Below are 15,560 nucleotides of genomic sequence, written 5' to 3'. Positions count from 1 at the left end.
ACATCATATACAGACACCTCATATACACACACACCACTCACAGACACGCTCACATACACACACCTCATATACACACCCCACACAGACACGCTCACATACACACACCTCATACACACACACCCAATATACACACACCACTCACACACACACCTCATACACGCACACCTTATATACACACCCCACACAGACACTCTCACATACACACACACACACCCCACACAGACACACTTACATACACACACACCAAACAAACACTCTCACATTCACACACCTCATATACACACTCCACAGACTCTCTCACATACACACACCTCATATACACACACAACACACAGACACTCTCACATACACACACCCCATACAGACACTAACACACACACACCCCACAGACACTCTCACATACACACACCTCATATACACTCTCACATACACACACCTCATATACACACACACACTCTCACATACACACACACACACACCTCATACAGACACTAACATACACACACCACAGACACTCTCACATACACACACCTCATATACACTCTCACATACACACACCTCATATACACACACACACTCTCACATACACACACACACACCTCATATACACACCCCACACAGACACTAACATACACACACCACACAGACACTCTCACATACACACCTCATACAGACACTAACACACACACACCCCGCAGACACTCTCACATACACACACCTCATATACACTCTCACATACACACACCTCATATACACACACACACTCTCACATACACACCCCACACAGACACTAACATACACACACCACACAGACACTCTCACATACACACACCCCACACACACTCGTACATACATAGACCTCACAGACTGACCAATGCGCAGGGGAAAGTCTCCTTGGTTCCAGATGTTGAAGTTGAACAGCAGGTGTGTGTGCAGCTGTTGCAGGAGGTGGAGATTCTTATCGTATGTCACCTGCTCAATCAGCAGCTGTACGGCAACCAACACACTCACGTCCATCAGAAAAGCAGGCAGCTACACACAAACACACACAAAAGATCATGAAGCTGGTCACTGTAATATGAATTTAATGTCATCAAATACAACACTCATTAGGTGACAGACAGGTAGGGTGTGTGTGTGTGTGTGTGTGTGTGTGTGTATGTACCTTCTGCAGCAGAGCGGCGAGGGTGGCCACTCCATGTGTGTGCAGCAGCATCTCCTGGTTTATTGTGTGTCTGTGCAGAAAGTGCTTCAACACTAACAGGAAGGTCGCAACAAGATTCTTCTCTAAACGGGCCTCTGAAACACACACACACACACACACACACACACACACACACACACACAATGATTAACACACACCATGAATATTATTGAGATCCAATAGCTTACGCGCACACACACACACACAATGATTAACACACACCATGAATATTATTGAGATCCAATAGCTTACACACACACACACACACACACACACACACACCTGAGGCTCTGTTGGATGGCAGAATGACCCAGTCTCCATCAGGGGGCGTGACCGACTCAGGGGTCATGCTCTCTGACCCTGAGAAACCAGTATGCTGTCCAGGGGTTAACAAGGTCAGCTGCTCCAGAATGGGGAAAAGCACAGGAAGTCCTCCAATACAGTTAATGATGTCCTACAGAAACACACACACACACACACACACACACACAGTGTGTTTAACATAATATATTCTCATTCTTGTGTGTGCGTGTGTGTGTGTGTGTGTGTGTGTTGTTTCTCCCACCTTGACGTCCCAGTTCACCACCTTATTCCCGGTCAGTCGTCCGTGCAGTAGATTAGGGGACAAGTCCACACAGATGGGGTTCTTACAGGCCTAAACAGTGTGTGATTTGGGACATGACTAAAACAAGCTGATGATGATGATGATGATAAATTCTTCATATTGCTCATATTGTATACTGTACATACTAACTAGTGTGTGGTTTGGAACCCATCCAGAGTGAATGGGCATTTCTATGGGCTAGATCCACAACTATGTGTCATTTCTTCTGTGCTGTGTTCACTCACCTTGGGTGAATAGTGTAGGAGGAGTTTGGTGCTGATGTCACCAAGCTCCGCCTCCTGGCTTTTAAAGGGAGAAATGCAGTTTGGGCCTGAAACGAGGAATCAAAGCGTTTACACTCAGCCAGTAACCGTGGACATGACTTGTCACACACAGGACACTTACAGTCCACTTACTGAAAACATTAGCTGTATCTCTCTGTTCTACACGTCTACCTGTCTGTCTGTATTTCAGTCTAGATTGTCATCTGTTTATCTGCCTGCATGTCAGTCTGGACACCTGTCTGTCTTTGTCTCTGTACGGTTGTTTACTGTCTTCTCTCACTGTCTGTCTGGGGACTTCTCTGTCTTTCTGATGGTCGGCTTGTCTGACTGTACAGCTCTGTCTGTTGGTCTGAACACCTCTCTGTCTGTACATATTTTGGGCTGCGTGGACATCTGTCTGTCTCAATACCATCTGAATGTCAGTCTGGACACCGGTCTGTGGGTGTGACTGTCTTTTATGTCTGTCTGTCTGTCTGTCTGTCCACCTCTTGCTCTGTTAGTCCCAACACCTCCTGTCTGTTTAAACCGTACCTGTGTTGTACAGAGCTCTGATGGTATTAGTGTTCAGAGCATCACTAAACACCATCACAGTGCTCAGGTGTCCCTGCAGTGACGTGGGTCGTCCCCACTCACTGTCCTGCGTCCCTGGGGAAATCTGAGCCAGCCTGGACAGTCCCCCCCACATGGACGTGCGGGATGGTGGGGGGTCAGCGATCTGAGACGGTGGAGGGGTGGTGGTGCGCTGACCTGCTGAGCCGATACAGCATGACGTGAACACCTGAGAGGACAGACAGATAAGAACAGACAGACGGATAAGAATGTGCATCGCTGTGTGGTTCCATCAGATCGTTTTTCATGTCAGTCGACCTGTCTATCTTTTTATCTGTTTATTTATAGATCTGTACATCTGGACACCTGTCTGTCTGTGTGGATACCAGCTTTCCGGGTGTCTGTTAATCTACAAAACTGTCAATTTCTGTATTTTCAGCAGTGTTGTAATGTAACGGAGTACAAATACTTCGTTACTGTACTTAAGTAGAAATGGCACGTATCTGTACTTTACTTCGCTATTTAAATTTATGTCAACTTTCACTTTTACTCCACTACATTTCCTAGATAAAATGTAAACTTTTACTCCACTATATTTCCACTAAGCATCTTCATTATTCGTTACTACAAAATAAAATCAGAAGAAATGTGTGTGTGTGACTGCAATAAGGGAGGTTTGGTGAATCACTGCTCCTAGATCGCATTACGCACATCCGCACGCACTATTTCAGTGTAATGTTGCTAAAGGAGGCGGAAGCACAACTGAAACCGCCATGGAAGCCCCTACTGGATGACCTCCCGTTATCGTAGACCAGGGGTGTCCAATCAGTCAGAGACCAAGAGCCACATTTTTTGCTGTGTTACCACAAAGAGCCACATCATACACATGGGCACACTTGAACATCACATTTTTTTCCCTGCCATTTTGAGAGCGAACTTGACACAAATTGTTTACTCAAATGATCTTGTCCTACTGGGAAACTTTGAGGTATTTTCATCCCACTCACATGCGCGTTTGACGAAAATACCGTATTGAACTCAAGCGAAGTGAACACACATGTTAAAAAGACACAAATACAAACTTCGTTATGAACGTAAGAGACGCATGAAACCGGGAAAGAACCGTGGGTTGGTCGCCCCTGTCTAAGACGACCACCCCGACGATAGTGGTGAACTTGGTGAACAGGGTGAAGTAGATAACGTTATACACCCGTGGCCGTATTTGCAAGAAATGTTTCTGTACATTGGAATGAAAGATTCTTCCTACCGGATGAAGTGTCTCTTATTCCTACTGAAAATCACTGAAATTTTACTTTTTACTTTTACTTCAAATACTTAAGTACATTAAATATCAGAAAATGACTTTTGATACTTAAGTACAGTAAATATCAGATACTTTAAGACTTTTACTTGAGTAATATTCTAAAAGGTAACTTTCACTTCTACCAAAGTCTTTTTCTAGTATGATACTTGTACTTTTACTCAAGTATTGCTTTCTAGTACTTTATACAACACTGATTTTCAGCCAGTTACATTCTTCATAAGCACCTCAGCCATGTTGGGGTACTTAAGCGGTGCGGACAACTTCAGCTGCCCGTCCACGTAGATGTAGACGAGACTCTGTCCGAACGGTCTCTTCCCTGGAACATGCACCACTCCAATATAATGCTGAAAAACAAAATAAAGAGACATTATGGGGTATGCGAGATGTAATCCTTGGTTATATGAGAGGTTATACTAAGTTATTCAAGCAGGATTGCTGGGTTACGCGCAGGGCAATGTGTAGATTTTGGTGTGTAGTGATGTCACTGACCCACAGTGAGTCACAGAAGCAGTAATCAGGCAGTGTGACGGTCACATATTCCTTTTTACTGCACACCGCCACCACCAGAGAGCCGGAGGAGCTTATAAAGGCCTCAAACCCTGTACCTCCTGGTGTAAAGAAACTACAAACACACACACACACACACACACACACACAGAAACACACAATGTTTGTTTAAAGGGAAACTATTATGAAGTTATTGTCATGTACTCTGATTGGCCCCGCCCATTATTCCAATAAACCTCTCCTACCTGTACAACTGCTTTCTCTTTTCGCCCTTGCCCGCTGGGTCCAATTGGTCCTGATCCAGCGACAGCCAAGCCAAGAAGCAAAAGGCCGAGCCTGGCCACCTGGAAATGCTGGGCACAGCAATGCCTGCCATGGGTGGGGTCAGATCGAAGTAGTGTGTTGCGCTGTGGAGCGTGTGTTTCCGAAGCATGGCGAGCAGTGAACGCAGCACCGGCTCGGTGTAAGGATGAGGGCGGTTCTCAGGGTTCCTCAGAAGGCTCAGAAGCCGCTGGAGCTCTGCACCGCTCAGAGACTCCGCCCCCAGAGCACCCAGAAGAGCCAGAAGGCTCTCTGCACATACACGTGGCAGACTAGTGTCTGTCTCGAGTGTGGACAGAACACACTCTGGCATGCGTGCGTTGACACAGGCGGCCCTTGTGCGTCGGTTTAAGGCACAGATCCTCCGTAGACGATCGGCCACGAAGATCTGAAGCTCGGACGAGTTGAGTTCCGGCAGCCAGCGGATCAGGAGGAGGAGCGGCTCCACGTTACTGATCCCCAAAAAACCCACCGAAGAGTGATCGCCCTCCACCGCCTACAGACGCAGACACAAATACTCAGATTAGAGCCTCGCAGGTGGACGACATGGACTGCACCGCTGCTGTAATCCATCATACTTAAACTATGGAATGCTGTGTGACAAACATGCTGAGATGAATAAAGATAGCCAGTGAGACACTGTGTTCACCATGTTCATGAGCTCCTTCAGCAGGTTCCTGGATGGCTGTCCCAGAGACACGAGCACCTCGCACAGGTGGGTGTAGCCAATCCGCTCCTTAAACACTTCCTGAGTGGGCGTTAAGTTCATGAATAATCAGTGCTACAACTTGGAGAAACATGACTTACTGTATACGCGCGTGTCATGGAACTCACCTTGGCGGCTGGCGATTTGTGCATCACCGTGGTGAGGGTTTTGATTGTTGCCACGGCGAGAGAGTCCAGCCTGCCTTCAAAGACCTGATAAATGGAGACATGTCAAATCAACTGACATGACAAACAGCATTTTAGCACCTTCTACTACTGCCTTTGCTTAACTTGTATGATAATGGATTATTACTAATATCGAACTGTAATTATTCCAATTGATATTATGGATACGTGATAAAGACGGCAGTAGAAAGTGTGTTTCTCGAAGGAGGACAGTCCCGCTTATCCTTACATGTCCGTCATTATTAAAAGGTTTAGTACAATATTCTTACGTTACGTGTGCGTGCTTTATGGCCTCGCCTAGTGCTTCGTATGCATGTTATATAATCTCCATCGTAACTACGTACGTTTAGATCAATTACTCGAACCTGTTGTATAAAGAACACTGTACTAAACCTTTAGATGATTTATTAGGTAACGAGAGCCAAAGGTTTTTAGCATTTTAGGGAGAATTTCTAGAGCATCAGTGACAGATGATGACTCGAGTTTGTTCCCTCAACCATAAAGTCACAGCTTCCTGCTCATCAGTGAATCATCGCTAAGCAAAAAAATGTGGTTTAGGTGTGTTTCCATTCGCTCGTCTCTCAAATCTGAAGCTCCGCTCCTGGTACCTTAGAAGTGCTGTCAGTCCTGGACCTGGATTCTTCACTTGTCTAACATGTATAGGACAAGGATACTCCAGAACTCCAGACTGAGAAACACAGGAGCGTGAAACCTGAGCTGAAACGTCTGAGCTGCAGATTCACTTCAGACAGTCATTAGGAGGCGCTCTTACGGTGCTCTTTCACCGTTTAGTAGTTAATTAAGTCTCGGTGAGCTTTGCCTTTTATGACTGAAAGTAAAGCGGTTGTGCTGTGAACAGCGCTCGGTAATTTACATCTGATTGATGTTTAATTAACATCTGAATCAAAGCATCGAGCAGATCGGCGTAAATCATGGAAACGTTCACACAACAATCTGTTGGGAATATTACAGACAACTTTACTAAAAGATCAACATTTTTTGAGCAGGGAACTGGACAGTAAAGTGTTTTCCTTGATATAACCATGCAGAAGAAGCATATATACACACACACACACACACACAGATACACACACACACACAAATCACACACACACACACACAGATACACACACACACAAATCACACACACACATACATACACACACACACACACAGATACACACACACACAAATCACACACACACACAAATCACAAATCACACACACACACAAATCACACACACACACACACACACACAAATCACACACACACACACAAATCACACACACACACAAATCACACACACACACACAAATCACACACACACACAAATCACACACACACACAAATCACACACACACACAAATCACACACACACACAAATCACACACACACACACAAATCACACACACACACACAAATCACACACACACACACAAATCACACACACACACACAAATCACACACACACACACACAAATCACACACACACACAAATCACACACACACACAAATCACACACACAAATCACACACACAAATCACACACACACACACAATTCACACACACACACACACAAATCACACACACACACAAATCACACACACACAAATCACACACACACACAAATCACACACACACACAAATCACACACACACACAAATCACACACACACACACACAAATCACACACACACAAATCACACACACACACAAATCACACACACAAATCACACACACACACAAATCACACACACACACAAATCACATACACAAATCACACACACAAATCACACACACACACACACAAATCACACACACACACAAATCACACACACACACACACACAAATCACACACACACACAAATCACACACACACACAAATCACACACACACACACACAAATCACACACACAAATCACACACACAAATCACACACACACACAAATCACACACACACACAAATCACACACACACACAAATCACACACACACACAAATCACACACACACACACAAATCACACACACACACACAAATCACACACACACACACACACACAAATCACACACACAAATCACACACACAAATCACACACACAAATCACACACACACACAAATCACACACACACACACACACACACAGATCTCTGTCCAGCAGAGTTCACATGATCAGCTGTTAGAGAAAGCAGGAAGTCGTGACATACAGACATAAAGCATGGACTAAGAGCCACACATGACGATGTGATGATGTGATGAGTTTAAACTCAAACAGACAAAAGAGGAAATAAAGAGGAAATAAAAGCTGAAGAAGCAGGATGGACTACAACCACCGAAGGTAAATATGAATGACCAAGCAACAGGCCACTCCATTAGAGGCCACCACGTGTTGAAGGGGCGGGGCTTCGCTTTCCCTTTTTAATTGAAGTGGAGATGGTTTTAGAGCTTGTGTGTTGGTTTATGTTTATTTTGGGGTTAGGTTTTTGGAATTCGTGTTCAGTTTGAGTGGGTGTTCAGGGGTTTTCAGATCTTACTCATTCTGGATAGGGGTACTTGGGGGTACTTTAGCCTCTGCTGCATCAGGTGTTTGGGATGTATTGTGTGTTTTAAGCCTTGTATGTAAAGTTCAGGTGAATGTCAGGATCGTTAAAGGTGTTCGAATACGACGAGGTGTTATGAACGCAAGTGGGTGTGGCCTCGTCTTGGAGTGGCCCAGCGGGTGGAGTTTGCGGGTGCGAGGTGACAGGTGGGCGGTACCTGGCTTTCAATCTCTCCTGTCAGTAATCTGTTGGTTAAATCTTTCTGCTCTTTGTCTGCTGCGGCGAACCTAACGTTTACCAGCTGCAGCCCGCACGCACGGTTAGACGAGAGGAGAGGAGACAAGTGCAAAGGGTTAAACTTTATAAAAAGGTCAAGAGGTCAGAGGTTATGGCATAAAAAAAGTGCTTTAGGTGTTCCATTCCTAAGGAGAGAAAATCATGCACGCTGAGTAAGCAGACTAGAGTTCAGGAGCACGTGCGTGTGACAGAGAGAGAGATCTACAAAGAGACACGATTAGAGACTAGGACACACAAACACACTACAACTACAAAGACAGATTAATATGATTACACAAATTCATTTTTGATAACATACAGAATAAAATACAGCATGGGTTCGAAACCCCAAGCAGTGTGTGAACACAAGGAAGAGGTTTGGGCTCTTAAAGGTGAGGTGCACGATGTTTAAAAGCCAATGTTGACATTTGAAATCACCAAAACAAACACGCCCCTAACCCAAATGGGTGTCACCCCTGTTTTTATAGCTCCGCCCACACATACATACGTAACCCAGACAACTATTATGGCGGGACCTGCTGGGGCGGCTGGCCGAGGGGATATTTTTATCAATAAACGGACTCAATGAGTAATACTATGGTAATACAAATGTGTTTTTGTAGTACTGTGTGTTGTATCGTGAAAGGTTTAGCTCCGTTTCACACGGAAGACGTTCAGTTCTCTCCAGCGCTGAAAAGCTGATCCTATATTAACACGGTCCTATTTCTTGTCTTATCGTAATCCATTCTTCGCTTTCTTTCTTTGTTTTTATCGTCCGTGTTAATGTTAAAATTCTTGTCAATATGGGCGGAGAAGGTGTTCAGTGTGCATGTGTGACATATTCACAGATTGGAGTTTCCCGAGTCAATAACTCCTGAGCTAAACTCTGTTACTACACAAAACACGGTTGTAGCTGCGTCTCTACATTACTACGATAGAAAAGAGGTGTTATTTGTGTAGTAACAGCGTTTAGCTCAGGAGTTATTGACTCAGGAAACTCCAATCTGTGAATATGTGACCAACTTCCTGCTCCTTCAGTTCTCTCCAGCGCTGGAAAGCTGATCCTATATTAACACGTCCTACTTCTTACCTTATCGTAAGCCTTTCTTCTCTTTCTTTCTTTGTTTTTATCCTCCATGTCAATGTTAAAACCGCTTTCTGCTAATGTCACACATGCGCACTGAACACTCTCTCCGCCGCATATTGACAAGACACGCCCCTTTCTGCTCATTGGCTACACGTTTGTTTTGTTAGTCGGCCCGATTCAGTTTTCTGAAGCATCTTCCAAACAACGTGCACCCCACCTTTAAGCAGCTAAACTGTCAGATTTTTAATACTAGAATAATGCTTGAATAATAAAAGAGCATCTGAGCGAACTGGTGTATTAATTGGTGGTGCTCTCGGAGTCGGTGACCCTGGTGTACGTAGTCATACGGTAAACAGGCTCCGGGGACTTACAGGCCTTCGGCATGAGGTTGTTTGTAAATTCTGACTTCTGACTTTTTGTCGTTCTCGATACTGAATAAGATTTCAGAAATGATGTATAACAGATTTTGAGTTCTAAAGAGATAAGAAGGTTTAGGTTGGTGAACATGTTTTGAGTTCTGATTTCTTATTTCAGGAGTTCTGAATGTCTTCTGAATGCTGAATCGTTGGGTTGGAATTCGAATGAAGCTCTGGGATCTGAATTTAAAAGGTGTTTTGAACACCGGTGTCCTTAATTATGATTAAGTTCTGAATTCTGTGGTTGGGTTTGGTTCTGAACAGGTGAATACGTTTCTATCTCTGATCTATAAACGTTATCTCCGTTCTGAGCTCGGAACAAATTCGGTTTGGTTGCTGGGTTCTCAATTAAAATGTTAAATGCCAGGTTATAGAGTCAGAGTTCTGAATTTGGGGTTCAGGTTCTTACCTTGCTGTTCTGTAAGAGGCGAGTCAGGTGTTCAAAACAGTTGCTGTTGAGGAAGATGGCCTGAAGAACGGGACGGTCAGAACAATCAAACATGTCCTGTATCGTGTCTGATAGATAGATAGATAGATTGATTAGATCAGACAGACAGACAGCATAGATAGATAGATAGATAGATAGATAGATAGATAGATAGATAGATAGATAGATAGATAGATAGACAGATAGATAGATAGATAGATAGATAGATAGATAGATAGATAGATAGATAGATAGATAGATAGATAGATTAGATTAGATCAGACAGACAGGATTAGATAGATAGATAGATAGATAGATAGATAGATAGATAGATAGATAGATAGATAGATAGATAGATAAGATCAGACAGACAGACAGCATAGATAGATAGATAGATAGATAGATAGATAGATAGATAGATAGATAGATAGATAGATAGATAGATTAGATTAGATCAGACAGACAGGATTAGATAGATAGATAGATAGATAGATAGATAGATAGATAGATAGATAGATAGATAGATAGATAGGTAAGATAAGATCAGACAGACAGACAGACAGACAGCATAGATAGATAGATAGATAGATAGATAGATAGATAGATAGATAGATAGATAGATAGATAGATAGATAGAGGTAAGCAATAATATACTGATGACATCACTGACATGACACACATTCCCCACTCCACTCACCGAGCATGTTCACCTGCAGCGCCACCAACCGGCTCTCCCAATGCTGGGAACGGGGCGGGGCTGGGTGACCTTTGACCCCAGCGGTGTTGGGGTCGTAGTTGAGCAGTTTGAAGTAGCTGTCGAGCACGGTGCTGATCTCCACCTGTCTCTGATCGGAGCTGCTGGCCAGCAGGCTGTGCACTACTTCCCTCAGACAGCACAGAGTGAGCACCGCCTTCTGATCTGGGCCGGCTCCGTCCCAATCCTCTCCGTCCCCTATGCTTCCCCCAGCACCTAGTACACCCAACAATACCTCCATGGTGGCGGGGGAGATGGCCAGGAGAGCGTTACGCTGGGGGAGGGGGGAAAAAAGGTGGTAAACACTAAAGGAGCCATAGAGTTACAGGCCAATGCTGTCTTAGCTATTTCTAAATGTATTATAATGTCAGAAGAGTGGGCACATAAGCCCCGCCCACATTGTTCTTTCCCTTATTGCGCAAGCCCATGTTTACACCACCAGTGATATACAAGCTTAACACCGTCAGGAAAACTTAAGCAAAGTGAAATGACTAGTGATAAGAAACAGTGGAATGTTTCATCATATTAAAGCAACTACATACAGAATTGTATTTTTATTGGGAAGTAAACAGATATTACTGGTTTTGTATACATCCTGTAGATAGCTACCAGAGTAACCATGGCAACAGGCAGCAAATCTACGATGACTCAAAACTAAAACGCACCCAAGAGCGGGTCGAGAAACACGAGGTATACTGATTTTTATTACTGATGGTACCAATGTGCAAAAGTAAACATCCCCCCACCTGTCCACCTGCAACTATGGATCCAAACAGGTGGAGGAGACAACACTTCAGACTGTCCTTCAGATGCTCACTCTCCTGAAAACACTCTGAACACACACACACACACACACACAAATAAAAGCGATTAGTTACTGGGGCATCATGTTATCTATGTACACAGAAACCTGCAGTTAGATGTGCCCTCTGGAGCTGAACTTGTTCACTCAATGGTCCCTCTGTGTGTCTCAGCTGATAGACAGAAGGGCAGGACAATGATTTCACACACACACACACACACACACACACACACACACACACACACACAGGCTGCTTTGTGCAAGGGCTGAAATGTTATCAGCAGCTCAGTGCAGCCTGCAAATATAGCACACAAAGAACAGATTCATCCAGACAGAGAGACAGAGACAGAGAGAGACAGAGAGAGAGAGAGAGAGAGAGAGAGAGAGAGGGGCAACTGTTCTGTTATCAAATATCAAACACTTGTCCAGCACAGTATGTTTTGATTGGCTGGGAGCAGTACAATGTGTTCTGATTGGCTGAGAGCAGTACACACTGTTCTGATTGGCTGAGAGCAGTACACACTGCTCTGATTGGCTGAGAGCAGTACACACTGCTCTGATTGGCTGAGAGCTGCGATGGTGTTTGAGGGTCTGTGGGGATCAGGGTGAGAGCTGGGATTTGAGGGGGGTTCATAGTGTGTGGTGGGGTTTGGTGGTGTTTGATGGTGAGTGGTGTTGAAAACAGATACTCACGGTAGAAAAAAGGAACAAATTCAACAGTGAGAGGAGCTGCTTTAAACTTCTGCCTGCTCTTCTCCACGGTGCTAATCTGCTGCCTGCTCACACACACACACACACACACACACACACACACACACAGACAGACAGACACACAGACAGACACACACACAGACAGACACACACACAGACACACACACAGACAGACACACACACAGACAGACAGACACACACAGACAGACAGACACACACACACAGACAGACACACAAAGACACACACACAAAGACACACACACAAAGACACACACACAGACAGACACAGACAGACAGACACACAGACACACACAGACAGACACACAGACACACACAGACAGACACACACACAGACAGACACACACACAGACAGACACACACACAGACAGACACACAGACACACACACACAGACAGACACACACACAGACAGACACACAGACACACACACACAGACAGACACACACAGACAGACACACAGACACAGACAGACACACACAGACACACACACAGACAGACACACACAGACACACACACACAGACAGACACACACAGACAGACACAGACACAGACAGACACACACAGACACACACACAGACAGACACACACAGACACGCACACAGAGAGACACACACACAGACACACACAGATAGACACACACAGACACACACACAGACACACACACACACAGACACACACACACAGACAGACACACACACACAGACAGACACACAGACAGACACACACACACAGACAGACACACACACACAGACAGACACACACAGACAGACAGACACACAGACACACACACAGACAGACAGACACACAGACACACACACACAGACAGACACACAGACACAGACAGACACACAGACACACACACAGACAGACACACACAGACACACACACAGACACAGACACAGACAGACACACAGACACACACACACACACACACAGACAGACACACACAGACACACACACAGACAGACACAGACAGACACACACACACAGACAGACACACATTATTGTAGGAACATCAACAACGTACACTTACAATATTACTATTAAAATGAACATGAGTTTTGGCATGATGACATCAGTGTGATATTCACTGCACCACATCATGTTAGAGGTTGGATTTTCTTGAAATGCAAATGGGAAAATCTTTAGTTTTGGCCACAAATATGTGTTTAATCAGCTTAATCTGCGAGTGTGAGTGTGCGTGTGTCTCAGATTACAAAGCTGTTCGCTAGTGGAATAACAAAACACAGGTGTGTTGGATTAGAGTGAAGCACTATAGTGTACACTGTAATACTGAACACCTGTGCCGCAGGTCGGTCAATAAACATGTGGGTTTCCGTGTTTGTGGAAAAACAGCACACCCGTGTTAACTACTATAACAGTCCAGAGCAGTAAGGGATCATGGGATATGCATTGAGTCAACATTGTGGCATTGCAACATCAAGTGACTTAACACCTGTAATTTATCCTGGATTTTGAAAATGAAGCTAGTTCTCATTTTACTGTAATCTGTCTGTACACAGAGATTATAAACAAACCATTACAGTATAACATCACTAATGAAAATCTATGCCTAAATACCTGGTCGGGGGTTTTTACCTGTGTGTGTGTGTGTGTGTGATGTAGGTCATTTATTAATGCCAGTCTGATGGAGTTTAATGAAGAACGCTTGTGTTTGATGGAGTTTAATGAAGAACGCTGGTGTTTGATGGAGTTTAATGAAGAACGCTGGTGTTTGATGGAGTTTAGTGAAGAACGCTGGTGTTTGATGGAGTTTAATGAAGAACGCTGGTGTTTGATGGAGTTTAATGAAGAACGCTGGTGTTTGATGGAGTTTAATGAAGAACGCTGGTGTTTGGTGCAGTTTAATGAAGAACGCTGGTGTTTGATGGAGTTTAATGAAGAACGCTGGTGTTTGGTGGAGTTTAATGAAGAACGCTGGTGTTTGGTGGAGTTTAATGAAGAACGCTGGTGTTTGGTGGAGTTTAATGAAGAACGCTTGTGTATGATGGAGTTTAGTGAAGAACGCTTGTGTTTGATGGAGTTTAGTGAAGAACGCTGGTGTTTGGTGGAGTTTAATGAAGAACGCTTGTGTATGATGGAGTTTAGTGAAGAACGCTGGTGTTTGATGGAGTTTAGTGAAGAACGCTTGTGTATGATGGAGTTTAGTGAAGAACGCTTGTGTATGATGGAGTTTAGTGAAGAACGCTTGTGTTTGATGGAGTTTAGTGAAGAACGCTTGTGTTTGATGGAGTTTAATGAAGAACGCTGGTGTTTGGTGGAGTTTAATGAAGAACGCTTGTGTATGATGGAGTTTAGTGAAGAACGCTTGTGTATGATGGAGTTTAGTGAAGAACGCTGGTGTTTGATGGAGTTTAATGAAGAACGCTTGTGTATGATGGAGTTTAGTGAAGAACGCTGGTGTTTGATGGAGTTTAATGAAGAACGCTTGTGTATGATGGAGTTTAATGACAAATGCTTGTGTTTGCTAGTATCTGAGAGAGAATGTATATGTACCCGTGTATGCGGTGTCTCCAGTTGTGGTATGGATCATACAGACACTCGCAGAAAGCCAGCGCATGTCTCACAAACTCCTCAGCCTGTGTCTGATCCACCAGCTCCTTCTCTTTAGTCTTACTCTTCAGCTACAGAGAGACAGACAGATTCATGCAGGAACATTAACACACGTTTTCATGGAAAAAAAAAGACCGAGAGGAAGAAAGAGAGAAAGAGAGGGAGAGAGAAACCTGCTGGATGTAGAGCGTCGTCATGGTGATGATTTGATTGATGTAGGAGCAGGTGCCGATTTCTTCCACATTAGACAGGTTCCTGTCAGAGACATCAG

The 15,560-nt window shown here is 44.2% G+C and overlaps 1 protein-coding gene across 2 annotated transcripts in view; it reads right to left on the bottom strand.

Moving 5' to 3' along the window:
- nbeal1 (neurobeachin-like 1) overlaps positions 1–15,560 on the bottom strand; it is a 73,105-nt gene that overhangs the window by 28,676 nt on the left and 28,869 nt on the right. The window contains exons 5-22 of one of the 2 annotated variants that reach the window (XM_060867488.1): positions 15,463–15,544; positions 15,233–15,360; positions 12,679–12,761; positions 11,930–12,015; positions 11,127–11,457; positions 10,412–10,518; positions 8,441–8,524; positions 5,628–5,711; positions 5,443–5,541; positions 4,718–5,289; positions 4,455–4,587; positions 4,190–4,309; positions 2,624–2,870; positions 2,054–2,139; positions 1,770–1,859; positions 1,487–1,658; positions 1,166–1,299; positions 873–1,032 (exon numbers count right to left, since the gene is read on the bottom strand). In XM_060867488.1, coding sequence (XP_060723471.1) covers positions 873–1,032; positions 1,166–1,299; positions 1,487–1,658; positions 1,770–1,859; positions 2,054–2,139; positions 2,624–2,870; positions 4,190–4,309; positions 4,455–4,587; positions 4,718–5,289; positions 5,443–5,541; positions 5,628–5,711; positions 8,441–8,524; positions 10,412–10,518; positions 11,127–11,457; positions 11,930–12,015; positions 12,679–12,761; positions 15,233–15,360; positions 15,463–15,544 — 2,798 coding nt within the window. The remainder of the gene's footprint in view (positions 1–872; positions 1,033–1,165; positions 1,300–1,486; positions 1,659–1,769; positions 1,860–2,053; positions 2,140–2,623; positions 2,871–4,189; positions 4,310–4,454; positions 4,588–4,717; positions 5,290–5,442; positions 5,542–5,627; positions 5,712–8,440; positions 8,525–10,411; positions 10,519–11,126; positions 11,458–11,929; positions 12,016–12,678; positions 12,762–15,232; positions 15,361–15,462; positions 15,545–15,560) is intronic. The other variant, XM_060867489.1, reaches the window with a different exon arrangement.

This window comes from Tachysurus vachellii, chromosome 4, assembly GCF_030014155.1.
Source record: "Tachysurus vachellii isolate PV-2020 chromosome 4, HZAU_Pvac_v1, whole genome shotgun sequence".
NCBI classification, from domain to species: Eukaryota; Metazoa; Chordata; class Actinopteri; order Siluriformes; family Bagridae; genus Tachysurus; species Tachysurus vachellii.
The sequence above is the reverse complement of the archived record's forward strand: the minus strand, read 5'-3'. Positions and strand labels throughout refer to the sequence as shown.